Source organism: Pseudorca crassidens, chromosome 19, assembly GCF_039906515.1.
Source record: "Pseudorca crassidens isolate mPseCra1 chromosome 19, mPseCra1.hap1, whole genome shotgun sequence".
In the NCBI taxonomy this organism is placed as follows: domain Eukaryota; kingdom Metazoa; phylum Chordata; class Mammalia; order Artiodactyla; family Delphinidae; genus Pseudorca; species Pseudorca crassidens.
This window is the reverse complement of record NC_090314.1, coordinates 5,864,557-5,892,065: the sequence shown is the minus strand read 5'-3', so window position 1 is coordinate 5,892,065 and position 27,509 is coordinate 5,864,557. Positions and strand designations below refer to the sequence as shown.

The window sequence follows — 27,509 nt, the reverse complement described above, 5'->3', positions numbered from 1 at the left end:
AAATAAATTTTATAGACACATATACTGTCACAGAAAAAGGACTGAAAGCATATACCATAAAATGCTGACCAACTTCAGTGATTATTTCTGGGCACTGTGATAGCAAGTAATTTACAAGGAGTTCTGGGTGTGTCTTTTCCCTATTTTCCAAAACAGATATCAGCAAATGTTTTTCATTTGTAATAAAGTTATTTTAAAAAAATAAGCAACCCCTGAGATAAGACAGGACCTCCTAGAATGTAAGCAATGTCCCATTTTTCGGCCCACCCAAAGTCAGCAACTTTTTGTCACCCTGGGCCCTCAGGGCTCACTCGCCTGTGAGGTTAGCGAGTCCTGCTGATTTGTTGTAACATGCTTTGTGCTTCTCCCCTCTTGGTTTCCACGGCCATCTCTAATTCAAACTTTCCTTACCCGGTCATTGCTTTCACAAGGCCATGTCCCTGCACAGAGCTGTCCATCACTCCCCCTACCCTTGAACCCACCCCCCGCAACTTTCCAGGGGTCTCAGCCATCCTGTTTCTTCATACACACCCTACGTTATGAATCACAGCCAAACTGGTCTACTTACTAGTGTCCAAATGCACTCTATTTTTCCACCTTCGATTTTGCTCAAACTATCCCCGACTACTACCTTCCAGAGACCTCTCCGGTTCTCTCAGAACCCACCTGCTGGGACACCTGCCTCCACGGCCTCAGAAAAGAATACATTGCTCCTTTCCAGCCCATTCATGTTACACAGAGAATACAAGAGTAATACAAATAAGGGTTCTTACCTTGTCTATTACATCGATTGTTTTTCTCTGGCCCAGAGGCCTAGTAAATCGTCGGCAACTAAGGTTTGGAGGCAAACGAAAGGTTTTACGAGACAGGACCGCGGCACATGTCTATAAATACGATCCTTTAATAAGTGAATATAGATTGGCCCTCGTGTAAGTGCGTGCGCGCGCGGCGCCCTGGTTCCGCCTTACCTGGGGAGCATCACACCTAGTCCAGGGGAGGGGGCCCTAGCAGAAGCCCACCAGCCGCCGGGTGCTGGGGAAGCTCCTGCGCATGCTCATGCACTTCTCCTGGTCGATGTACAGGGAGTTGGCTTTGACCGCCAGGTCGTGCTCCAGGGTGGCCTTGGTGTGGACCAGCGACTGCAGGGTGTCCTGCGCGTCCCTCAGGCGCTGCTGCAGGGTCTGGATGGTGTCGTCCACCTCGTACACCTCGTTAACCAGGCTGCGTGGGGAAGAGGCACCTGTTAGGTTAGCAGAAGTCACGCTGGTTATCAGCTTCGCCGGCGCCGAGCGCGGTTACTGAATTCCCACCGGTCACATCAACCTCAGAGCTACTTCACGCTGCAAAGCCGCAAAGCAAACAGGACGATCCAAAAGGCACACCAAGGATATTCGGGGGACACCAGCAAGTTTTCATACATGCATTGCGCATACACGCGAATACTAAACCTTGTAATATTTTAAAAGGTAAACTTTTAAACATTTGATTTTTTTTAATAGTAAAGATGGGGAAAATGTTAACAGCTCAATCTTCATGCATTTGCTTTATCATTGAAAGCTGTTTATATAGTGAGGAAGAGGGGAACACCCAGCTTTATTCAGCGTTTAGAATTCAGCCCAACCTGTTAACTACGGTGGGGGAGGGGTTAGTTAATGGGCACTCCTCCAGTGATAATGCCCCTCCCCCCAGCAATGCCCCAAGGTTCCAGAGTAAATATCGAAACGTCAAAAACCTAATGGGACATGAAAATGATAATTCATGAAATCAGCTACGTAAACCATGAAACAAGCTGCCGTTCTGATTGTGCTGATGATGAAAAACATGACACATTTGTCAAGACAGAAAGGAAAAAAGGCATCATTTCATGTAAAAAATCTAGCATTTCCTCCTCAAATTATTTTAACTGATATCATTTTCATTTCTTTGATTATTAGTGAAACTTTCCTAAATGTCTATTGGGCATTTTGCAATTTTTCCGTGAATTGCCTCTTCCTGTCTTTTGCTCATTTTTCTACTGGGGTATTACTAATTATCTTAAACTTTGGCAAAAAGTTCTTTAAGTTTTAGGCATATTACATTTTTTTTTTTTTTGGTCTGTTAAGCTTGTGGCAAATGTTTTCTCTAATTTGTTTTTTACCTTTTAATTTAGCTTATATTTCGTTACACATAAGATTTCAATTTTTAGTTAGCTAAATCTTTCTTTTTCTTTGTGATTTCTTCTGTTGTGTTTATATTTAGAAACTCTTTCTCCTCCCAGAGAGCAATTAAGCAAGGACTCCTTTACCCTCTGATTTGGCCAATAATATCCAAGGGGTGGGACCATGTGGTCAATCAAGAGAAAGAATACTAAACAGGTTATAAAAGACAATAGTAAGGATAATAACTTATCTCAGTTGAAACCACCAACTCCAAATTCATCAAATTTTGCCCAGTGATTCAGAGCTAAAGTTTGCTTTGTTGGGGATGTTCATTTATCAGCAGACTGGTTGGGTGGGGGGAGGGTGGGTGTGTGCATGAAATTAACTAAAATGTACCATAATATAAAGAGAATAGTGACAGTGAACAAATAGGGGTGTGGACGTCGCTGCAGGCGGAAAAGGATTTCACGATCGTAGAAAAATACCCAGACCATGTGGAAATCATTATACCAAGACCATTTTATAGCTTCACAGACTTTGCCACTGGAAGATAAATGGCAGAGGTCAACAAGCCCAGCTTCCTTGCTCTACAGACAAGGAAATTGAGCCCCAGGGATTGATGAACTGCCCTCCCCACAGGCAGACGGCCTACATGTGTTTATACACCACTCACAGTTATCCAGGAAGCTAAGAAGGAAATCAGGAGTCTCGGTGGCCATAATAAGGAACTGGGTCCCATTTCCTGCCCCGCCCACTCAGCTCCCAGAAGCAGAGACCTGGGAAGTTGGCCTTGGCCCTGGACCCTCTGGGTGAGACCATCTCATTTCTATTTGTCATCCCCACAGCGCAGGCCTCCCAGATAATACACAGGGGGCCCAGTTAAATTTGAATTTCAGATAAACACGTATGTTTTTAGTCCAAGTATTTTTTTCACTGCGGTAAAATAGAAACAACATAAAATTTACCATCGGAGCCATTTTTAAGTGTGCAGTTTGGTGGCATCATGGGCAGTCGCACGGCCATCACCACCCTCCACCCACAGAACTCTTTTCATCTTGCAAAATGGCAGCTCTGTCCCCTTTCGACACTAACCCCTATTCCGCCCCGCGACCCCCATCCCCTGGCAACCACCGTTCTTCTTTCTGTCTCTATGAATCTGACCACACTAGGTACTTCATACAAGTGGCATCGTCCAGTATTTGTCCTTCTGTGACTGGTTTGTTTCACTCAGCATAATGTCCTCAAGGTTCATCCATGTGGTAGCACGTGTCAGAATTTCCTTTCTTTTTAAGGCTGAATAGTATTCACTACAAGTATTTTTACTTACCATAAGTGTTTTCTGTGTAAAGATGCCTTGCGGTATTGGGGATATACTAATACTAAAAAATTATTCGTCGTTTATCTGAGATTCATATTTACTTGGTCGCTAATTTGCAAAATCTGGCAACCCTACCACAAGAACCAAAATAGTGTCAGGCCCAAAATTAGCTCTCACAGAATATTCATTTAAGACGGCACCAAAGCCACAACGTCTCTACTCAAAACCCTCCGCCCCCTGCTTTTCGTAAAGGACAAATTGTAAATGTATTATGCACCAAATCAGCAGCTGCTGGTTGAGGTTGTGGGGGGGGGGTGCTGGTGGGGGGGAGAGGAGAGGGAAGAAAAGAGGCTCTTGTTTTTTACTCCATATGGATCTGTACTGTTTGAATTTGTTTTAAAATCAGAGCGTGTCTCTCTCTTACTTGTGAATTTAAACAAAGTGAAAAGTTTGACAGAAAACGATAAAGGAACAATGCCTTCATTGTGTTATCCTGTACTGAGTATTATTATGAGAGAACAAGAGGAAACAAGATCCTGATGATAACGGACACCGTAGTCAGACGATGGAATACTATGCAGGCAATACTTTTTAAACAAGAATTTGTTTTTGCCTTGGGGAAGGAGACTCAGAATACAATGTTGGTTGAAAAAGTCAGGATAGAGAACTCTACATGCAGCGTGATCACAATTTTGTTAACGTGCCTGGTGGCAACCACGGTTATCCCTCAACGGCAAGGAGAATTGACGGTGATTTTTATTTTTTATTTCATTTTCTGATTTTCTATCACGAACAGATACAGCTCTTAAAGCCAGAAAGAAAACAATAAATAGTTTCCAAAAAGGAAACACAGTTTTGAGGGACTTGAACTCTCTTTGGCCTTGAACTCAGAGAGGTTACCTGAAGTGCCTCGGCTGGACCGACACCGCGACGGGGCAAACATCACATCTCCATCCGAGGCCACAGCGGACAAATGAAGGGGGTCTGGAGACTCCCCAGGACCGCCCTGCAGGCCCACGTTCTGGACACACCCTCCCTGGTGGGTATGCCCGCAAGGGGCCCACCCACGCCAAGGTGGGGTACAGAGCAGATGAATCACCAGCACCCCAGGCCACCTGCCTGCCCCATCTCAGGCCATGCTGACGTCATCCTTGCGGATGCTGGAACCGAAGGTCTTCTGATCATCCCTGACCCCACCCTCTTCCTCACACCCCTACGTAAAAATGTAAAAATCTGCGGTACCTGTCTCCCCGTGCCCCTGCGCCCTTCCTCTCCATTATGCAGGCAAGTCCTTGAATGTCCCTGCTCCGTGTCTGACCTCAGGGTCTCCCCCTTGCCGTCCCCTCAGCCCACGATGCTCTTATTCCATTCTTCATCCCGCTAATTTACGCCATCCTCAAAGCCCGGCTGGACAGACCCTTCTTAGGGAAGTCCCCCCCTCAGCCCTGGGACTAGTTCGCTGCCCGATGTCGATGTCGTGTGTTCCAAGAGCGCTAGCCCTTCTGTGGCCCTCGGGGTGCTTGTCGTGGCCTGTGTGCTACGTCTCCCTGCCGGCCATCAGGTCCGGGAAAGTGACATCCACAGCCCCTCCTGCAGTTGACAGGGGCACAGAAAATGCTTGATGGATGGGGACCAACTTCTGTCTCCTAGGAGATGCAGCCCATGATGGGAGGTAGGAAGCTGCCCGGAAGTCCAAGTCAAGCGTCTCCCAGGAACGAGGAGCAGACCCCAGGTGATGAAGAGGGAGCACAGGCCAGAGGGAGCCACCTGCAGCCAGCCCGAGGTGGGGAGCACCGCAGAGCACCCCCAAAAGGCTCATGGATGCAACGACAAGCCGTGAAAACACACCCACACCGTGCATCTCCTTTCATCTTAGAGCCTGAACTGTCTTCTTACTTCTAGTGGGGGAGGGAAGGAATTAAACTTAAGTGTGGAAGTTTCCTCTGGCCTGAGATCTGTAAACACAGCATCTGAGAACTGAGCTAAAGGCATATTTTGTTGTTGTTTAGGTCAGGCTGGATTTTAAAAGTACGTTTCTTTTTTGAAGATCCCAGGGTACACAATACCACTAGCAAAGAAACAGATCTTCAGAGAGGCTGTCGGACACGGCTGGTGACGGGATTTATGAGGGTGAGTGGTTTATAATCACACTGGCCTGCTTCTCGTCTCCCAGCCTTCCCTGAGCTGTTTTCACCGCTTCAAAAGGAACTCTGAACCCAAAGGTAGGGACGGAGCAGGGTGACGTGCGAGTCTTCACTCCTGACAGCCAAACGTTAGTCTAGTGGAAAATTTATCTGTCAGGGCTCTTCTGAAAAAGGACACATTAAAATACCAGTTTTTTAAAAAAGCAATTCCAGATACTTAGAATGCAGGCAGCTAACATCCTGGTTTTCCCATCGCTGTGTGAAGGCAGCTCAGAGATACTACACCTCCCTCAACTTTCGCCGTTAGAAATACGTTTCTCCTCCCCTTTCAAGGCCACGTTCCACTCTCAGTTTCCTTATTCTTGGCAGATGGCAGACAGCCGTTCTGCTGAAACCACTCATTTTGGGGGAAATTACAGAACCGAAAAAACAGTTTGCATTCAAATACAAACAAAACTACCGTCGTCTGAAAAAAAAATATCAAGATTAAGTAAAGCAGAGCCTGGTCTGGCCTGCCCTCAAGGATGCCAAGAATGTTTAGAATTGTTCTTGAAAGCACCCATTTAGAAAAAGTTCCAATGCAAATCAAAGTCTTGAAATGGAAACAGCACTTTTTCTCTGTCCTCACTCCCCTGAGTTTATGGTCCTTGTGTTTTCTTCATCTAGACAGCCAAAGGGCTGCTTTCAGAATGATGAGTTGAGTAAGAAAAATAATCCCCTCCTCCCTCAATAACAATCCTAAATTCCACTGCTGTTCCTCTAGGACCATATTTTTGGCAGCGATATTTTAACAAGAAATCTTTACGGAAACAAAAGTAGGTTTTGTCCTGAAGTCAGTAAAGGAGCAGAGGAAATAGACACACTGCAGGGTCGACAGGAAGTAAAGGAAAAGCAAATTCTGTTTAGCCGTGAAGGGGGAGAAAAGAGGAAAAATCATTCAGCTTCTCAGAAGCAGCTGTGAATGCCTCATTGTCTGATAACTGCAAAGTCAAATTCGACCACGACTCAAAACCCTTCTGAAAAGCAACCCTGTGTTGGTCTGATGGCAGCCCGGACAATTTGTCTCTTCCCGGCTCTACTTTTTTTTTTTTCTTTTGATAAATTTATTTATTTTTGGCTGCGTTGGGTCTTCGTTGCTGCTCGCGGGCTTTCTCTAGTTGCAGCGAGTGGGGGCTACTCTCTGTTGTGGTGCGCAGGCTTCTCATTGCGGTGGCTTCTCTTGTTGCGGAGCATGGGCTCTGGGCACGCGGGCTTCAGTAGTTGTGGCTCACAGGCTCAGTAGCTGTGGCTCGTGGGCTCTAGAACGCAGGCTCAGTAGTTGTGGCGCACAGGCTTAGTTGCTCCGCGGCATGTGGGATCTTCCCGGGCCAGGGCTCGAACCCGTGTCCCCTGCATTGGCAGGCATATTCTTAACCACTGTGCCACCAGGGAAGTCCCCCGTCACTACTTTTGATGACTCCGCAGAAATTGTCGGAGCATGAAACTTCAGCTCAGCTTCTCCCAATAATATTTGCATAAAACCACAATTCATGATCTAATCTAACTGGCCAAATGGGTGTGATCCCACTACCAGGTTCCTGTAATAAATAGATACTTCAGCCTGGTTGCCTCCAGAGTGGCGGGCCGCTTCACCTCAGTGATGGGCTGTGTGTGAGTAGGGGTCCTGTGGAACCCACTTAGAGAAACATGTGGCCTGGGTGACCTCCTCCATGGTGAGGGCCCAGACGACAGCTCCACTAGGAGAAACACAGCTACTGTGGGAGACGAAGGCCATTTGAATCTATTCTAGAGCACACCTCTTAGCATCCAACACAGACAACACGCGTGCTGCCCATGGAGGGTGTTTTGCAGTAACGTCTCCTCTGTGACCCTCTGTTTTATCCTCTGTGAGAGTGAGATGAGGATACAGCACCTGCTTTGCTGACCCATCCCATGTGGGCATTGAGAAGGCCGGATGAGCTTAGGTACAGGACGGCGGGGTGGCAAAGGCCCCATACGATGAAACATGGGGAAGCAGAGGCAAATTGCTGCTTTGTTTGAACGGAGCTCAGCAGGGAGATGGGCAAGGATTCTAACTATGTCTCTCCTTCCTCCCAGCAGTTGCCAGCTGGGTCACCGTCACTCAGCCCGCTTCTGCCTCCATTTACTTACTTGTAAATTGAAGAGGATGCATAAGGTAAAGTGTGCAGGACAGTGCCCGGCACAGAATAAGATCAATAAATGGCAACAGCTATTGTGATTGTCACCGTCACCACCTTTATCAGCATCTTTCTCATTCTTGGCCTCACAAAGACCACCCGAAATTTCCTTCACAGCCTCACCCCACCGCTTGTTCCCTGGGTAAGAGCTCCAAGTCGCTTTGTCCCTAGGATATAAGGGAATTCAGTCGTGCACCAGGCAGACTACAAGGCTAGTGGTCTCTCCCACTGCTCCAGTTCAAGCGCTGCCGCTTCGTCCCTCCAGTTGCTATACATTTCATTTGCTTCTGCACAAAGTGTTTCAAGACCTAAGCACAGCAGTGATGCAATCCAGAAAGAGGCAGATAGGCAGGTACTGAGAAACTGGAAACGAAGCCAGAATGGGGGTGGGAGGGCGGCCAATTCCATTCAAGCCCATCCTGAAAGGAATCTTCCAAGTTAAAAAGAAGAAGGAGAAAATACACCTAGTGTCCAGAAGATGAAGTGTAGTGTCAGATCCCTCCCACCGTGTACACGTGGGGGATGCTTGATGCTGACCAGCTGCTTTCAATTTCTGTCAAGAACAGAACAAACTGAAATGAGCTGAAATGAGCCATCGGGATTAGGGGGTCCTGAGGATGCTCTTAACGACGAGAGCAGGAATGAAGCACCCAAAGAAGCGGATGAGAGCGACGGTGAGAGCAAGCAGACGGGGTGGGGGGAGGTGGTACCCAAAGTCCCTTTTCCGATGAGTCAGGGGCACTCGGACACACACAGCGGCCAACCTCTGTACTGTTTCCGAGACAGGGGATCTGGAAACTCGGGACACTCCAGGGAGGTGCAAAGGAGCCCAACGCCACCTCCACCCCCTGGATGAGGCTAAGTGTTACCACTATTCTTGTGTGTAGTGTTGATGTCATTTCCTTTTTGTTTTAGTCGCGGTAAAATAGACACAACACAAAATTTACCATCTCAGCTCTTAAGTCCCTGGCATTAAGTACATTCACAAACTTGGCAACCATCACCACCTTCCATCTCGAGAACTCTTCATCATCCCAAACCGAAACTCCGGGCTGTTAAACACGAACCCCGTTACTGACACTTTAAAGGAGGCTCTGGCACCGTGACCATCACTAGGCCGCTCTACATCCCCGTGTGCTGGTGGACGAGCCGCAGGAGCTCAGAGCTGCCGGCAGCCTGGGGGTTTCCCCAGAGGAGCCCGAGCTGGCCCTGAGGGCGCCCCCCTCCCCATCACCGTGACCCCCTCCTGGTTCTTCCCCCGTCGCCTCTTCCTCGCTTACCGCAGCTGAGCCGTGTCTCTGCAGAGCTCTATGTTGGGCCTCCGCGTACGCTCATCCAGCCTGGTCTGAGCCACCTTCAGGAAGGCGCACTTGTCCTCGATGGCTTTCTTGATGGATTCGATGGTCATCTCCGTCTGGAAAATCTCCTGCAGGGTCTGTACCAGGAGAAGCAAACGCCCGGGGCTTTGGTGCCGGGCCCTCAACAACCTGCTCTCCGACCCGTGCATCGGTGGCCGGGCCTCCCCCTCACGGGAAGGAGGATTGTCTGAGGGCCTCCTCCCACCAGCCCCATCCCGGGACCCGCGGTGGGAGGTGCGGCACCTGCTCCCACCCTTTGGAGAGCATCTCCTCCCGACTCAGCGTGCGAGGACTTAGGCCACAGAAATGGGCGAATGCCGCAAATCCGAGCTCGCTTTCTCCTTTTCCCTCAGATCACCGGCTGTTAGATATTTACTGATACATATTTGCACGTGACTCCGAGAAAAGGGAGGCCAGCAGCTTCGAGGGTCCCCGCTTCCCTCCCACGTCGCTGCATCCTTGCTTCTTTATCGTCCCGCTGCCTCTCCTCACTAATCTCAGAGAGGTTTTCCTGCTAGGAGAGGATTTGCCTTGAGGCAAATCGAGGTCAAGCTTTGGGGTGTCTCACTTGCAAGGGAGGAGCTCATAATCTGGTAACCCCAATTTTATGTTCTTCTCTCCTTAAAGAAGTCCCCCGGTTACCTAAACCTGAATCCCTCCCTGGTTCGTCTTCCTCTTCTGACAAGCAAGCCCCCTTCTTGTGCTCTGAAAACCCTGCCTTCTCCTTCGCCTACGACCTTGACCTCTGCCCCCCCCGGGTCTCCACACCCCCCCATTAGTCCCCTCTTCTTCAGCCGCTTTCCTGTGGCTTGGAGATGCCCCCCAACCATCACCCAAATTCCTTTGAACCCTCATGCCTTCCCCACCACGCTCTCATCCAATCCCCCTGGGTCCTCTCTGGCTGGTACCTTCCCAGCCTCTCCTCAAGTTCACAGCCACATGGACTCAGCAGTGGCCTCGCCTACTCCCTCCACTTGCCACCCACCTAACCTCACAGCGGCCCCCGTATCCAGTCTCTGGCCCTGGTTGCTCTGGTGAGACCACGCACTCAAAGTCAATGATGAGGCCTCTCCGGAGTGTCCCTCCCCTTGAAACCCTCGCCTTGCTTACTTCTCTGGTCAACTGCTATCCTAACCCCTGATTTTGTCTCTAACCCCTTCTCCTCACTCCAGTGCAAGGTGCTGCCCTTGACCCCTTCTCTGCTACCTCCTTTCTCCCTGCAGAGACCTCCTGTAACCACACAGCTTCAGCATTTGTGAAAGCCAGGAACTCTTTCACCTGTCAGTTAAGCTTTGCCCTCTCTTCCAAGCTTTCAACCACCTGCTGAAAATCATTACACTGTTCTATCACCAAGGTCACCCTCAAGGGCTTCCCGCTCCACGAAGCCACCCCCATCTCTCACCACTGGAAATAACTGCTCTTCCTGCTAAACAAACTGAACCTTTTATCTGTAGCTCCAAAGGGTTCTTTCTGCACTTTTCTGATGGAACTTATCATTTTCTACGTACGTGTCTTGTCCACACAAGACACAAGATGGCAGGGTCAGTGAGTCGTCATCTGTGTACACCCCAAAGCCCCTGGCACAGCACCTTGAATGTAGCTGTTATGAGTTGAATTCTATCCTCCTCAACCCCCCCAAATCCATATGTTGAAGTCCTAACCCCCAGATCCCGGAATGTGATTGTATTTGAAGGTAGAACCTCTAAACAGCTAATGAAGTTCTTTAATGAGGTCATTAGTGTTGGTCCTAATCCAGTCTGACTGGTGTCCTTATAAAGAGAGATTAGGAGACAGACAGGCATGGAGGGAAGAGAGCACATGATGGTGTGGGAGAAGGCGCCCGTCTACAAGCCTAGGAGAGAGGCCTCCGGAGAAAGCAACCCCACGGATAACCTGATCTCAGACTTCAGCCTCCAGGACTGGGAGAAAATAAATTTCCGTTGTTTAAGCCACCCAGTCTGTTGGGCTTTGTTATGGCAGCCAGAGCAAACTAATACAGTAGTAAACAAAACTTTGTTGAGCAAAGGGACCCCATCGTGTCAGCCTTCTATCGATAAAAGGCCTTTAGGTGGCCCCTCACTGCCCAGGGGACGCCTGCCCATCAATGACTTCCACGGCCTGGCTCCACCTGCCTTTCCAAGCTTGTCTCTCTAGGGACACACACCGTCTGCGCCAGCCAGAGGGTCTCTTTACGGACCTGACTCAACGTCTGATTGGCTATACCTCCCGAGGCTTTGTTCATGATGCTGCCCCACCTGAATGCTCGCTTCTTCCTCCAAACTCCCAGAACAATTTCTGTGTTGGCTGTTTGGCAACGGTGATCTGTCATGTTCTATTGTTTTTCATTGTGCACGCGCTTTTCATGTTACGCGCACCTTCTCCACAAATATAAGCTTCCTGGGGCAAAAACTACATTTTATCCTTCTCTCTTCCCTTCGCTGGATGTAGAAGCTGTCTGACCCAACAAATGTGCATCGCCCAAAGAAGACACCATGAGAAGGAAAGGTAAATTACTGCAGCCTGGGAAAACACAGTGCCCTCGATAGGATAATATCTCCTGAGAGCAACAGAGCCAACATGGTAAGGTTCTTAAAAAGAGAAGTGAAACTACTCAATATTCTGCAATAACCTGTATTGGAAAAGAATCTGAAAAAGAATGTATATAAATAGTAATAATATATATATTTATTATATATATAATATATAATAAATATATATAAAGAATAAAAAGAATATATATACGGATAACTGAACCACTACACCCGAAACTAACACAACATTATAAATCAACTATACCCCAGTATAAAATAAAAATTAAATTAAGAAACAAAACCAGAAAACTATATGCAGCATAACCCACAGAAATAACAAGGACTCCAAGACCGATACTAAAAAAAGCAAGAGCACCTTGTTTATCTTGAAACCCATGAATTCTGCCTAAATCTTTCATCTTATTGTCCTCATAAAACACTTATACTTAAAACACTTTAAAAAGTTCAATATCAGAAACATTTTGAAGCACTTAATAGTCGCCTGTATTTGGTTTTGTATTCCAGAAAAAAAGGCCCGAAATAATTTAACAGAAAACATCCCTCCCATATGTTCTAATAATAAATTCACTTCCTAGTTACATACGGTGATTCATTGAACGTTAATAGTAATATTTTTGTTTCTATTAAATACTAGGAACCTTTCATGACATAGTGCATTCTTTGTGTTCCCATTTCCAATTCACGTTGGATTCCAATTTCATGTTGACACCTAGCTACCTGGCTAACATAAATGGTGCACTCTGTACCAGTTTTCATTTTTCTTAGTCTGTATGGCCAGGAAGTCATGTGCCTTACGGTGGAGATCTGTGGTCCCAGGGCCCCCTGCTCTACCTATCCAGGTCAGCTGCGGGGGCCTCCCAGTGCTTGGCTTACCTTTGCGAGGTGAATCTGAATCTTATTTTTAGCATCTGCAGTCTCAGCAATGCGGCTGGTGAAAGCCAGGTTCACTTTGTTGAACTGATTCCACATCTCGTTGGCTGTCACCACCAGGAGGTTCTGGATGTCGTCTCTTAGTTTCGCAGAAGCAGCTCGCTCGCTCTGGGAGCGAAGAATATTGTCGTGGGTAAATTTGGCCCAGGACTCGGGCACTGAGACCCTGAAGAAAAAAGAAATAGACCCAGACAATGGAAACGATGATGAATCAGCCTAGATTTTCTGTAGACAACCGCTCGTCCGGAGAAAGAAAAAAACCCCAAATCACTTGATCCTGGTTTTACTGCATGAAGTGTAAACACCAGAGCAAAGCTTCTTTTAAAATTTTCTTAATTGTTCCTTGTTTGAGTGCTTTCTCTCTGTAAATCCGCAGCATAGATTAAGTCCTCTGCCAATGTGCAGGGACGGGGGAGGAGATCGGCGAAGGGTACGAGTACGTCCATTCATTAGAAATGTGTCTCACCGGCCCCATAAGCGTTACAAAAAAATATTCAACCTCAGGACTAATCAAAGTGGTACTAATGAAAACAACAACATATTAACAACGCTTTGTCAGAATAACAAAGAATGAAGAGAATGATAATTTTCTGGTGAGCATGTTTAGAAAAAGATTCTCTCATCCTGCAGGTAGGAAAGTTGAATGGGTACGGCCATGCCGGAGAGCAAACGCGCATACCTCAGAAATTCCACTTTAGAAAGTGTTTTTATTGAAATCTAATTGAAATCTAATTTATTGAAATCTACTATAACATTATATCAGTCTCAGGTGTGCAACATAATGATTTGATTTATGGGTACATTGCAAAATGGTCACCACAGGAAGCCTAGCTGACAACATCCACCATCACACACAGTTACAAACCTTTTTTCTTGAATGAGAATTTTTAAGATCTACTGTCGTAGCAATTTTCAACTATGCAATAGAGTATTGTTAACCAGTCACCATGCTGTACTTTATATCCCCGGACTGAAAATACAGAATGCTTCCTGAACTGGCACACCATCACTGCGCAAGGGTCATGCTAATCTCTGTATCGATCCACTTCAGAAATTGATCCTAAGGAAATAACCCAAAGATGTACATGTAAGGAGATTCATTTTTAGCAGTGTTTATTCCAATTCCTGAAACACTGGAAACACGCTAAAATGTCCCAAAGTAAAGAAAAATTTGAGTAAATGATGGTACCTTTTAAAAAGTAATCCATACAGCATGCAAACTCACGCTGTAAAAGAATATTTTCACAAACAATGTATTTGACATATCCTGAAGTGAAAAATCAGACAGGCTATACAAACAGCACATGCGTAATACCAATCTTTAAAAATATAAATCGATATCTACACGAGTGGAAGAATACTGGAAGGACTGACGGTAAATTGTTAATATTGGGCCTCTCTGTGTGGTTTCTTTGCTTGATGGTGTAATAGGATGTCAAATGAGACTCTTACTGTCGATTAGGGTTTTAGCTCAGGCCATGATGACCAAAAATAACATCCTATCTGTTCCATACCCTGACACCCTACAAGAGACGGCAAAGAGTTCATGCTGGAAATAGATGAGGCCCTTTATGGAGGACCAAGTGGTCAGAGTGTGTGTGGTTTGATCCCAGCCCACCCGCCCCTCCACGTCCACCCCAGAAGGAGAAAAGGAAGATGCTTCCTGCTCTCCTCAAATTAAGTAAGAGGCACTTCATGGGGACCACTTAGGACCGAGGGTCTGAATCTGATTCACACCTGAAGAATCTGAATGACAAAGTTGGTACCCGTTGCTGCTCCTATTACAGAAGAGCTAAGAGGGGGTCTGCTTTGGGGTGACCAGCCCTAAAGGGAGCTTTAAAGGGAGTCCCTTTAAAAGGGGGAGGGGCCATGAGTGTGGATATGGTTACAGTTACATAGGCATAGAAATTCGTTAAAACTCATCAAAATGTACACTAACGCCAAATGCATTTTAGCATAGGTGAATTTCACCTCAATCAAGTTGATTTTTTTTAATGTTCTATGCCACTATTTTCCAAAGAGATGTGAAAGCGACAGGACCATTTTTATAAGATGGTAAAGAAAGATAGCAGGGTTATCAAGATGCGGAAAGACAGGCCCTCTCATAGAGAAAAGAGCATGAACCCAAGATCGTATCCAGGGGCCTGGCAAAGAAACCACGGACGGGGCAGGTGTAAGAAAGAGTGGAAATAAATTATTCAACATTCAGCTGTTTTTCAGCTTGTACTTCCCACCCCGGGCCCACGTCCAGGGCATCCAATACATTGGTAACATTTTATTTTCTTTGTGCTAAACTGTGTTTTCTAGGTTCTTGTGCCTCAAGCAGGTGCTATTTTCACAGTTAGAAATATAAACAATGAATATTCTTCTACAAAAGATTACAGCAGGATGCAAGTGTCTGCAGAACCCTGTGCTTACTGACGACCTGTCCATCGCAGGTGCCTCTTACCTTTCCGCATCCTCCCAGGATCTCCGATTTACCTGTGTGCTGCATCCTTTTGAAAGGAGAGAGAATGAATTAAGTGACATGGAAATCACAGAGGCGGCACGCGCCCTACTCACATGGCATTCACCCGCTCCACTCCGCAGAAGTAGCTGACGCCGTCCGACGTGTTTCGCAGGTGGTGGCATTTATCGTCGATGCGGCAAGCCGCCTGCTTGTCACTCAGGTCCTTCTCCAGCTCGTGCTGGGAAGCTCTGTTGGCTCTAAAACACAGAGGGGAGACAGAGCTTCAGGCTAAGGGAACAACGTCACAGGAGGAAGCATGACGGCCCTTCCGGGTGGGGACCCACCTCCACCCCCCACGCACACCCATGACTGCTCTCTGGGTCTCTCCTCCTTCCCACGATGTCCAACTTCTCCATTAAAAGCAGCTTCCCCTGGAGCTGTCCCTACATATGGGCGATGAGAGCCCTGCCCACACTGTCCCTTCCATGGGCATGAGACGTGCAGACACACAGAAATTGGTATCTGGAGTTCCCCCAGGCTGGGGCCCATCTTCCTAGTACCCAAACTGCTGCAGACAGGACACTGGTTTGGAGCAATCTGTCCACATCTGTGCCTCCCTTTCCTTCTTCCTTTTCCTCAGCTACGTCCTAACCCCTCTCTCCTCCATTCCTAGAGTGCAATTCCCTGAGAAGTTAGGAGGTATTCACAGCCAGCCTCCCTCCAGCTGTAAATGACCTCACTTTGCAGTTGTGCCAGGCCTGGAGGTAGAAACCGAGGGTCAAAATGGACCTCCCCTGCAGGAGTCAGCGTGTGGAAAGAGGCCAGGAATTGGCAGCCCCCGGCCTCCCGCTCCCGCCAGAACCCTCCTGGGAAGGAAGAGGACTTGGTGAGCTCTGAGATGCCTGGCACTCCTGCCCTGCCATGCAGAGAGAGGACCCGGCAGGCAGCTCAGTCCCAAAGAGACAGGCCGGTGGGGCAGGCGTGGGTGACAGGTGAGCCACGCCCTGACTTGTGGCATAGTTCATTCCACATATCATTACAGAGTGCCTACTCTGTGCCAGGATGCATCACGGACGAAGCACACGTCACCTCCCTAGAGGAGCTCACATCCTACGGGGGGTGACAGGCAGTCCCCATAAGGAATAAGCAAATCCTGTGGTTTGTAAGCAGAACAATGCAGAAAACAAAGCAGGAAAAGGGGGGCCAGGAGTGTGAGCGATGATTCTAAATAGGATGGCCAGGGTAGGACTCTCCTCAAGCAGGTGATACCAAGACTTGCAGAGGGAGAACCAGACCTTGCTGCCCATTGGAATATGTCAGGTTTTCCTCTGAGTGGAGTGAGAGACCACCGACTTACAATCTTAAAGGATCATTCTGGTGTGGGGTTAAGAACGGACTGCAGGGGACAGAGAGACCCCATGAGCAGACCGGTGAGGCTACCCAGGTGAGAGATGGTGGTGGCCTGGACCAACGGGGTGGCAGTGAAGGAGGTGAGAAATGCTCAGATTCTGCAGATGCTTTAGAGATGGAACCAGGACTTATACCCACGACCAAACGTAAAATGGATGGCTAGTGGGAAGCAGCCGCATAGCACGGGGAGATCAGCTCGGTGCTTTGTGACCGCCTGGAGGGGTGGGATAGGGAGGGTGGGAGGGAGGGAGACGCAAGAGGGAGGGGATATGGGGATATACGTATGCATAGAGCTGATTCATTTTGTTATACAGCAGAAACTAACAGAACATTGTAAAGCAATTATACTCCAATAAAGATGTTAAAAAATAAATAAATAAAGAGCACAGGCTCTGGAGCAAAAAAAAAAAGCCAAAGTTGAGCCATTGGGATAGCAGGATTCCATCAGCAGAGGTGAGCAAATCTATGGGTGGGATGGAGGGCTGGGGGAGAAGACAGCAGGCTTTGCTTTACGTTTGAGTGTCCATTAAACATCCAAGCGGAGGTACCAAGTGGGTTGTTGGAAGTGGGGAGAAAGGTCTGGGCTAGAAATAAAAATTGGGCAATCGCATACAGAGAGCATGTGAAAAAGCCAGAGAACTGGATGATCCTAGACATTTCTCTACTCCCGGGGCCCGAAAAAGGCCCTGGCATAGAGGGACCACCCAGGAAAGCCTGTGTGCAACTGAAGGGCTGATCCTCCTTAAATTGGCCTGTGCCTTCAGGTAAGTCACTTGACCTGTCAAAGCTCTTTGTTTTGTTGTTTGTAAAGTGGAAATGAGGGTAGCAGTACACAGGTCATCTGCGTTTGGTGAATTCTAAATCAGCGTGTGTGTGCAGAGGAGGAAAGGAGAGGAAGCTGCATCCCTGCTGCTTCCGAGTTCAGGTTACTGGGTTGAAACTCTGGGATTCTTAGGCCTTTCTCATCTGTGGTCTGGGACCATGATGCTCCCCAGGCTTCCTCTCTTGGGCTGACACCCTTGACCTCCTCTGACCTGACCTCAGAGCCTCCTTAGGAAGGCCTTCTATCCATGCACCATCTTAGAGCCCAAGATGGGAGAGATCTAGGCCTCCATGTTGGTTTCTAATGAGATTCCATTCTCAGCTGAGATCCAAGCCCATCTCATGTTCCTTCCTTAATTGTTCCTTCAAGACAAGTGGAGCTGAAAACCTTCCTCCCATCACCTTTGCTGGACCGAGCCCAGTAACCATGTTAGAGCATCCTTAGCCAATCCTCAGCTATCCTCACCAATTTCTGAATTAAGGAGACCTTCCAATGACAGCTTGAGAGAGAACTCAGCCATCTGAATCTCACCGACCTTCATAGCATCAATCCTGATGGTCAGCAGACTGAGCGAAAAGAACCACCACCTTTAGAACCACTATTCCTTTGGCTACATCACACGCTACCCCTGACAACATCAGTACAGGCAGAATCATCATTTCCTCTGTGTGACATAGTCAACACTACTTCTTTCCATGGCCGTCACCAAATGAACGTTGACCTTTCTAGTCCTATAAGGCGACAGGCTTGGCCAATATTTTTTCTATGCTGACAGCTGTTATCATTGCTTCAAACCCTCCTTTGATTATTATTCTTTGCCGCCAACCCCCACTATAAATATTAAGCGCCTACTGTCTACTATTGCCGAGAAGAAGAATTTGTATTCTGCTAGAGAGTAGGATGGGTGAACAATTACAGTGCAATGGATGCAGTGAATGCAGTGGTGTAATCACAGCACCAAGGACCATGTACCAGGGTGGCCGAGAAACCGGAGGAGAAGGCTGAGTTTTTAAGGAGAAGTGGAGAGTAAATAAAAAAGTGTGCCACAGTTCATCGCTTTTCCAGCTGTCGGGCTGCACGTGTACAAGTCTATCTCTTATCAAAGAATAAAAGTCTTTTGAGTTAAAAGTAACCTTAGCCACACTTCAAGGCTGGATAAAAATCCTTTCTGAAGCATTGCAAAACTTATTTCTTTAAATAAAAGTTTAAAGTAAGTACCCCAAGTACTCATTTTACCTTCTAAATAAAAACGTGTATGTGCATGCGGATGTGTGTCCATGTATAAGAAATCCTTACATAAGAAGCTAAGAGAAATCTGATTGGGAAGCGTGGAGGTACAGTTTCATGATAGAGTTTCAACTATATAGAGAGATAAAAGCTCTTACGCCAGCTGGGCAATGGCCTTGTCCAAATGCAGCTTCATCCTTTCTTGACAACACAGAATAATATCAACCTCCTACTCAAGTGAAAAAAAAAAGCCACATTAATGTTTTGATATTGAACATAACGTTCAGAGTCGACAACGTAACAAAACACTGATGATAGAAAACTTTGTTTCTGGGAAAATCGTGAAGTAAAACAAGAAAAGAATTCTATACCCACTTATTTACCTACACGCCCCCGTGATATTGCTGTCTTAACATAAGACTGAGATTCACCCTTCACAGGGCTTTAGGGAAATATATTATGGAACAAGTTGGGACACGGGTAAAATTTTAGGAGTTTTATTTTTTATCTCTGGTCTTTAATTGAATCAGTCAATCAATCAATCAATCAAATTCTGGTGATACCCAAGGTTGAATTTAATGCACGGCTTCTTCTATACTAAGTATTCTTCCAAGAAAAGTGAATCTGGAAGGGAAAAGGACAGCCTAAAAGGCAGTTCTCTCAGGCAGTGCATGTGACCTCCAAAAGACCCAGTTTTTTGCTCCAAACGGAGGCCAACCTCCACCCTAGGAGGCCAGGTCTCCCCTTGTCCTGCCTCTGCCCTGCAGCCCAGCTGCTATACTCGTATAAAATCTGCACTACCCATGCCACTCTGCTTGACCACGCACATGGCACTTTGATGCTGCTGGGATGTACATATTGTTACACGTATAGCAGAGATTTTTCAAATAAATAGTTACTTCCCTCTGAAATTCATATTCACATTACAAAATTTAGGAACCCAAAATAGCACCTAGAAGACATTTAAAAAGTGCACATAACGATCGCTACCACTTTTTCAAGTGAAAAGTGATCATACCATCATATTGAACACTGAACATGAAACTTGAACACTTTCCCATGACATAAAGCTATACTGTGATGAACAAGCTCAAAAATATTTAGACACCACCAAAGGGGATGCCTTTTTTCAAGGTTTTGACAAGTACAACCAAATTGCCCTTCAGAAGAGTTGTACCCATTTACAACAATAAATGAGTGTGAGCTTCCTCACCTCACACACCCAGTAGACACTATGACTCCTCTCAATCTTTGCCAACATGAAAGACCACCCCCCAGTAAAAGCACACTTGTTCAGATGTGCAGGTTACTATTATGACTGGGTATTTGCTCATGATTTGACTTTCTTCTCTTGTGAACCACCTGTTCATGTGCTTGTCTACCTTTTCTGTTATGTTTTTCTTATTTATAAATATTCTTGTATTTAAAATTCAACCCTTTCCCATTATAGGACACACATATATATATTTTTTTTACCAGTTTAGCTCTTGCCTTTATATTTTGTGTGTGGTGTCTCTGATCTACAGACATTTCTGGTTTCTATGACATCAAACGATCAAATGTTCCCTTTGGGTTTCCGCCTTTGTTCATGTGATTTTAGAGGCCTCTTCACTCCAATGTTAATTATTACTCAACTATATCGCCTTCTTATTCTTTTATTGTTTAATTGGTTGTCGTAAAAATATTATGCCTAGAGTTTATTTCAGTGATAACCCTCCTGCCTGATTCTTTGATACTCTGAATGACTGGAGTAAATGAAAAACGCAATTCCCATGACATGTTAGCAAGTCCCCCTGCCTTTACAGGCAGCAAGGATTTCTCACACATTCTCATTGTAGGTGGTGCCTGTCTTTGATATTTTTGGTTGTCTGGTCTTCATCTTTCTCTATGGCTTGGGGGTGTGTGTGTGTGTGTGTGTGTGTGTGTGTGTGTGTGTGTGTGTGTGTGTGTGTGTGTGTGTGTGTGTGTAGCCATTTCATGGAGGTGTTGGCAAAGGATACATGGAATACTGCTTAGAAAATATCACTTAAAACCCAAAATCCCAGTGAGCTTTTATGCTATGTGTACACTATTCACACAGAGGGAATTCCTGGAACTTTCAGTGGAAAAAATTACGTTTAATGAGACTCTTGCTATAAAAAAATCCCTTCAACACTACTTTTTATACTTGAATTTAAATAATGTCATATGGTGAACATCGTGGTTGGAAGCAGAAGGCTTCCTTGGAATAGGGAATGCCTGAAACCAAAGACTTTTGTAACTGTCCCCAACGCTAACTTACCTACTAGTCTGCACTCACACATGGGGCTGGTCTGGAAACGCCTCCATGAAGTGACTGCAGGGCAAGGGCCTTATTCCCTCAACCGCCCGTGAGAAGAAATTTTGCCGGAAGGTGGTGGGTACAGACAGAGGGCAGAAGTGTGAGAAGAGCCCAGATGTCGTCAGACCGACAGCTGCCACCTGACACCCAGGGAAGTGAAGGTCATGGCAGAAAACCCAAGAACCACACACTAGGCGCCTGGCAAGTGATGCCACCCCTTCTGGATCCTGAACTTGGGGACGAAAAATAGACCCCGAGAATAAAAGGGTGGCAGTGACTCCTCTGAGTTTCTCAGAGTCTCAGTGGCCAAAATGAATACACTGTGGCTTGAGATGGAAAGAGAACAAGGAATCACATCCAAGCATTTGAAGAACCTTGAATTAATCCTACTATCTGAGCAGGCGAAACCTTTGCAAAGCATCTCTTACGGTTCTCCTCTTGGGAGCTGTGGTCTTGGGATGGGGTGGCGGAGCGCGGAGGTAGAATAGAGGCTTCACAGCCTTTGGCGTGCCCTCACCTCGAGCAAACCACCCGCCCCCGTTGCCTCACCCCCTGTGTCTTGGGTGAAACAGTGGTTAAAGACGTGCTCTGGCATCAGATAGCCCAGATCCAATGCTGCCTTTGCAAATGCTGGGAGCAAAGGCGAGTTATAAACAAAGGGTAATAACACCTGCCTTTCTAGGTTGTGGGGTAGATAATTATGTGCCTTGCAGATGGAAGCTCTCACTAAAGGGTAGGACTTATAATGCGACATGGATCATAAAGTATGATCTAGAACTTAATCCTCATGTGCGACGTGGCCTCCACCCTCTTCTTTGCTGAGAAATACTGGCCAGGTCACAAGAACTCCGAGTTCTGACCACACACATGGATGTGTGCTAACTCTCGGCTATACCCTGAACTGTGGATATACGATCATTTCTGGGACCTCACTGTTAAACCCAGACCCTGCTTCCTGTGGTTCTACGTATCCACAGATACATACAAACTTAAAGGCTTAACTGAGCCTTTTTAAGTTTGGGGTAAGTGGGTAAACTATCACACTCTTAACAGGTAGAATAGGCTACTGAAATCACACTTTAAAAATCAAACTATAAGTCCAAATGGAATCTGGATAATGGCAAATGTCATCGATAGGAGCAAGCACCCCATTTCTATAGACAGTGTGTTTTGATGACGACATTCTCAAATTCTCACTCATCCCTGAGTTTGGGAAGCAGCGGTGTTTCCTTAAAGATGTGCACTCTCAGTGTTTGCTCCTGAATCACTTGAAGTTGACCCATCACCCGGCTGGTTGTGAGGGGGCTGGGGTCCTACAAGCCATTTAGAGGCGGAAATCCCAGACGGGGAAGGCGTTTCTTGCTACTGGTGGTGAGAATCCACCCAGACATTCTTTGCATGCTGGTATCAGGTTCTATTCAATACTGTCTCAGAGCAGAACCCTCTTGGGATGGAGTCATAGAACCAGTAACAGTACCATCAATAGGAAGGGGAAGGCAGAAGGCATCAGGGTCAAAGAAAAGTTCACTTTTAAGCTTTATGAATGTGAACCAAAAAATGAGTTACCAACGTACATATGTCTGGCACTTGGGGAAGCAGAACGAACGCTTAATAGAGTATCCAGGCTAAAAAAAAAAGAGAGACTGGGAAGGGTCCCAGGTACCTAAGGGCTGAAATCTTAAGAAATGGCAGAGATCTTGTGGGAGAGAGCCTAGGAGGTAAGCTCCCGGATGGCTGATCAAAAGCTGTCCAAATGCATATACCCTTTGATGCGTGGATTACAGTTTTGGAAATGTATCCTGAGGAAATAATCAGAAATGCATACAGTTATCAATACGATGCATGTGTGGAGGCAGGGGCCACATGGGAAGAAACCTCTGGACCTTCCCCTCAATTTGGCTGTGAACCTAAAAGTGCTCTAAAACATTGTCTTCTAAAAAACACAACACTGCCTTTCCACGTCTACATTTAAGAATAAACATCATTGGGCATTTATCCAACAAAAAAAGCACTATTCAAACGCATAGATACACTATAATTCTAACCTGGAAGATATGTCTGTGTGTCTTTAAGTTGGGTGGTATCTACCTAAGTATGATTATTAAAAAGACTGAAATACTCTAACATTAATAGTCATTTCTGTCTAATTGAACTTAGGTGATTTTTATCTTTACTGCATTTTTCAAATTCTCTCAATAAATATCTATTACTTTCATAACCCCCCAAAAATATATCTTTTCTAAAAAATAACATAAACAACAAAGTCCTACTGTATAGCACAGGAAACTATATTCAGTATCTTGTAATAAACCATAATGGAAAAGAATATGCAAAAGAATATACATATATATATGTATAACTGAATCACTTTGCTGTACACCAGAAACTAACACAACATTGTAAATCAACTATACTTCAATAAAAAATAAAATAAAATGTATCTTTTCTAAATACCATAAATATCTGATACTATAACTCCTTACTGTGTCTTTACATAACATCATTTTTTGTTTCTATACATTAAACGCACATTTGCAATGAGGTTTCTTGTTATTGAAGGGTTTGCCCCATATTTACCGTCAGCAACTCTTTTTCCACTTCATCATGAACTAGATCGATTCCCATTCTCTTCTCTCGATGAAACAGACATTCCCGGGCTACCTACAGATACACAAATAATGAAAAACACTAATACAACCTGACTAAAATCAGTGACTAGCACTTCTAATAACCTGTTTCTAAAACAAGGCAATAGATGCTCCCAATACCAACTTTTCAAGGCATTTTCCTGGAAATCAAACAAGAAACTCAGTGTGACAACGAAGTGAATCCCTGCTGCTAGTGAAAAGGTAAAGAGTTTGAAAAAAATTCCTAATTTGGAAAGTTGACAAACTGAAGCAGATGGCATCTACTTAATCCCCACAAATCAGCATCTGAGAAAACTATGTGACATCAATTCCTTCTAGAGAAATAGTTCAATAACCCAAATCACAGTCTTCAAGATCTTATTTCCAAATGTTTTCTACTGAGAAGAGTGAAGAAGAAACAAATGATTATTTAAAGACCTCAAAATATTTGTGTGGCCAAAAATCCAGGTGATTATTGTTAAAGTACCATTTATTGTTTTCCTAATTATAAAAGTAATATGCGGGGCTCCCCTGGTGGTGCAGTGGTTGAGCGTCCGCCTGCCGATGCAGGGGACACGGGTTCGTGCTCCGGTCCGGGAGGATCCCACATGCCGCGGAGCGGCTGGGCCCGTGAGCCATGGCCGCTGAGCCTGCGTGTCCGGAGCCTGTGCTCCGCAACGGGAGAGATCACGACAGTGAGAGGCCCGCGTACCACAAATAATAATAATAATAATAATATGCTTTATCCATTAAAGAGAAAAAGTAGAGAGAAGTCAAAAATGAGTTATCCATACTCCTATCAGTTTTGTTTGTTTTAAACAGAAGTTACAGTGCCCTCATAATTTTATTCTTTTTAGGATTGATGTTAAATAGTAGACTTGAAATAGTCTATGAGACAAAGTACATTAATGACTCCAATGGAAAGCAGCTTAGATAGCCAACAACTAAATTATGCATGAAATAACATTATGTAAATGTTAAAATACTTTTTTCAAAGAGTAAGTATTTCATGACATGGGATGACTATAATGTTAAATGTTTAAAAAGCATAATAGTATGTACACTGTAATCTGGATATGATGTCATTGAACAAAATCTTGGAGTGAATCTCTAATTTTTTAATAGTCTAATGTACACTGACTAGAAGATGAACTAAGGGGTTGAAGGGAACTCTGATTATTTTAATGTGTATTACGAAATTGCTTTCCAGGAAGTTTCTGCTCATCCATAGTCTACTAGCAATATCTGAAGTGTCCGTCTTCTGCACTTTTGCCAACCCTACACATTATCGGTTTTCATTTTTGCAAATTTGGTAAGCCAAAGACGGTTACTTCATTGACTTAGTTTGCATTTTTGCTATTGAGTTTTAATATTTTTGTCTTATATACAGTTGATCATCAGTATTTCCTCTTTTGAGCTGTATCTGTTCATGGGACTAATTCTCATTTTAATTGGGATCTTCTGATACCGTGTTGATTGTAAATGTTTAAACACACAAGATATCTGGACAAAAACTGCAGAAAAGTATTTAAATTATGCCCATCTCATTGAAAGCAGTCATCACTGAAAGGAGTGTCAAGGGAAGAAACTGAATCTCCTCTGGAAATTAAGTAAAAGGTAAGTGGCTGTCATTTTAAGTGTTCATTAAAGTAAGTGGTGGGTGGGGTGGGATGGGATGTATTGTAGAATAGACCAGGAATCCTCAAAATGATCCAGAGCTCAGAGAAAGTATGGAAGGGCTTCTGATCCCATGATGAGTTCTTTTAAAAGAATATCATTAGTGTCCTGTCGACCTTTCTCAGGATTTCTGTGGTCGTGTGTATTTGTGTGCACTCGTGTTTAGTGGGGAGGAGGGGTGCAGTAAGAAGCTACGGTGTGCAGGGGTCTCCAGCAAACCCCCCAAACAACTAGACTTCTAGCTCTTCGATTCTCTAATCTCACACAAACATGGAGAAAAAGAGTGTTCGCTTTGCCCATTCACATATACACAACTTCTAAAATAATCTGCATCATTTGGACATCTTCACATACAGAATGTCTTCTCCCAACGGTGGTGGATAGAATGGGGTCAGGGGGCCCATCGCACACTCAGAGGATTAAAGGTAATTTGATCTCCATTCAGAAGCCTGGTCAGAGGCCAGCAACCAGCTGAAAGGCTGCCTCTAGGACCAAAACTGGCTTAACTTCTATCCCATTTCTCTATTTAACCAAACTCATTCCATTCCCAAGAAGCTCTAATTTGATCGTTTCACCGTGCCTGAAGTGGACTCATAACATACATGCAGAAGGCATTTCATGACACAGACTAAAAGAACAGTTTTTTCCCTCTCAAACAACGTTTATGTTAATCCAGGGACAGCAATAACCAAGCAGCCTATTTAAGAGATGGGAAGATGGCATTTTCACCATAAAATACCGTGCGTCTTAAGAGCGTCGCTTTAATTAGCCTCCTTTGCTTTGCATGCAGAATTCTCTCTACTTTTTTTTCTTTCTTGGCTGTACCACTGGGCTTGCGGGATCTTAGTTCCCCAACCAGGGATTGAACCTGCGTCCTCAGCAGTGAAAGCACTGAGTCCTAACCGCTGGACCGCCAGGGAATTCCAGAATTCTTTCTACTTAAATGGTTGTTCGGTATAATGTGAGAAAAATGGCAATGGTTTTATCGTCACTGAAACCCGGTACAGATTTATTGACAAGGGCTTGGCTTCTACAGGGGAAGCGAAATATAATTCAATAGACAGATAACCTCAAAATTTCAACGACAGGGTTATAATCATAAAAATGCACTGTCCTTTTAATAAGGTCTTATAGTTACCTGAAGAGGGGCTTCTGTCTCCATCAAAGCCCTCTCCAGTTTTTTCTTAACATCGGTGAGTTCATTTGTCTCTCCAATCATTGCATCCAACTCATGAATGATTTCAGATTTCCAAAATCCTATGTCGTTGACTCGTTCTCCCAGATTGTGGGTGGAGTCTGCCTGGGTTTTTCTCGTTTGTTGATATTTGTCTTGAATCAAGCGAGATGTATCTACCCTTAGTCTCTCTGAATTGTGTCGGGAGGTGTTGGATTCTTGAAAGTTGGTTAAGTTGGACCTGTACCAATCATCTGGGGTATATCTGGTGAAGAGTGTGGTTCTGTTGGAAACACAGGGAAGCGTGGTGCTCTCGGACACCCTCTGAGATCTGGTGCAGCACGGGTCCAAGGCTGGTGAGTTGGAGGCTGCTTTGTAGTACGTGCTTGGTCTCCAAGGCAGGCTCAGACTGTGGGTCAGATTGCAGTGCGGGAAGCAGTTCCTATAGCTTGAGGCCATGGCACTGATGGCTGGTAGGAAGTTGGCTGGTGTTGGTCTAGGGTGGGCATAAGGTGCCGCCAAAGTAGAACCTAGAAGCTCCATGATGCTCAAGCACTATTTGTAAATCTCTCCTGCTTAAAAGGGGGGGGGGGAAGGGGCGGAAGCAAAAATAGACAGTCACATAAATAACCTTTGGTGAAAACTCACAGATAAAAGGGTCCATCTGACTTACTATAAGCAGCAGTGTTGTCTAGCACATTAGATATTTGTTTTAATTTGATAACCACCTTTACTTGTGATAACATATTCTGCATTTATTTTTCATCTCTGTCTCTGGATTGTATTCAAATTACATTTTTGTGGGTTGGCCTTTTGAAGTTTTGACATATTTTTTCAATCATGAGAAGTAACACCGTCTCGTAACAGATTCAAATGAAGAGCCTGGACTATGCTTTCTAACAGATTGGGATTCAGATCTCGGCTCTGCTATTTACTAGCTGTGAGACCTGGTGCAAATGACTTAAGCTCTCTGTCCTCATCTCTAAATTGGGAATAATAGTAGTAATTGCTACTTTGGTTTGTTATAAGCAGTATTAGCCGCAAGGGGTTGCTGAGCGGCATCCACCGCCCACCCCAACCCCCCAGTCTTCCTAAATAAACACACGATCAGAGTAACACCAGTGTGGCAGATAAGCCAACATAACTCAAGGAAGTACCTAGATC

The 27,509-nt window shown here is 45.3% G+C and overlaps 1 protein-coding gene across 1 annotated transcript; it reads right to left on the bottom strand.

Annotated features, from left to right (window-relative positions):
• Positions 1-757: 757 nt before the first annotated feature.
• Positions 758-26,904, bottom strand: TEKT3 (tektin 3). Its single transcript, XM_067714373.1, has 7 exons — positions 26,310-26,904; positions 23,445-23,528; positions 18,706-18,776; positions 15,201-15,344; positions 12,582-12,804; positions 9,079-9,233; positions 758-1,221 (listed from the first exon to the last, which is right to left on the bottom strand). Exons 1-7 carry the CDS (start codon positions 26,886-26,888, stop codon positions 1,005-1,007), a joined length of 1,473 nt encoding a protein of 490 aa, XP_067570474.1. The 5' UTR covers positions 26,889-26,904; the 3' UTR covers positions 758-1,004.
• Positions 26,905-27,509: the final 605 nt, after the last annotated feature.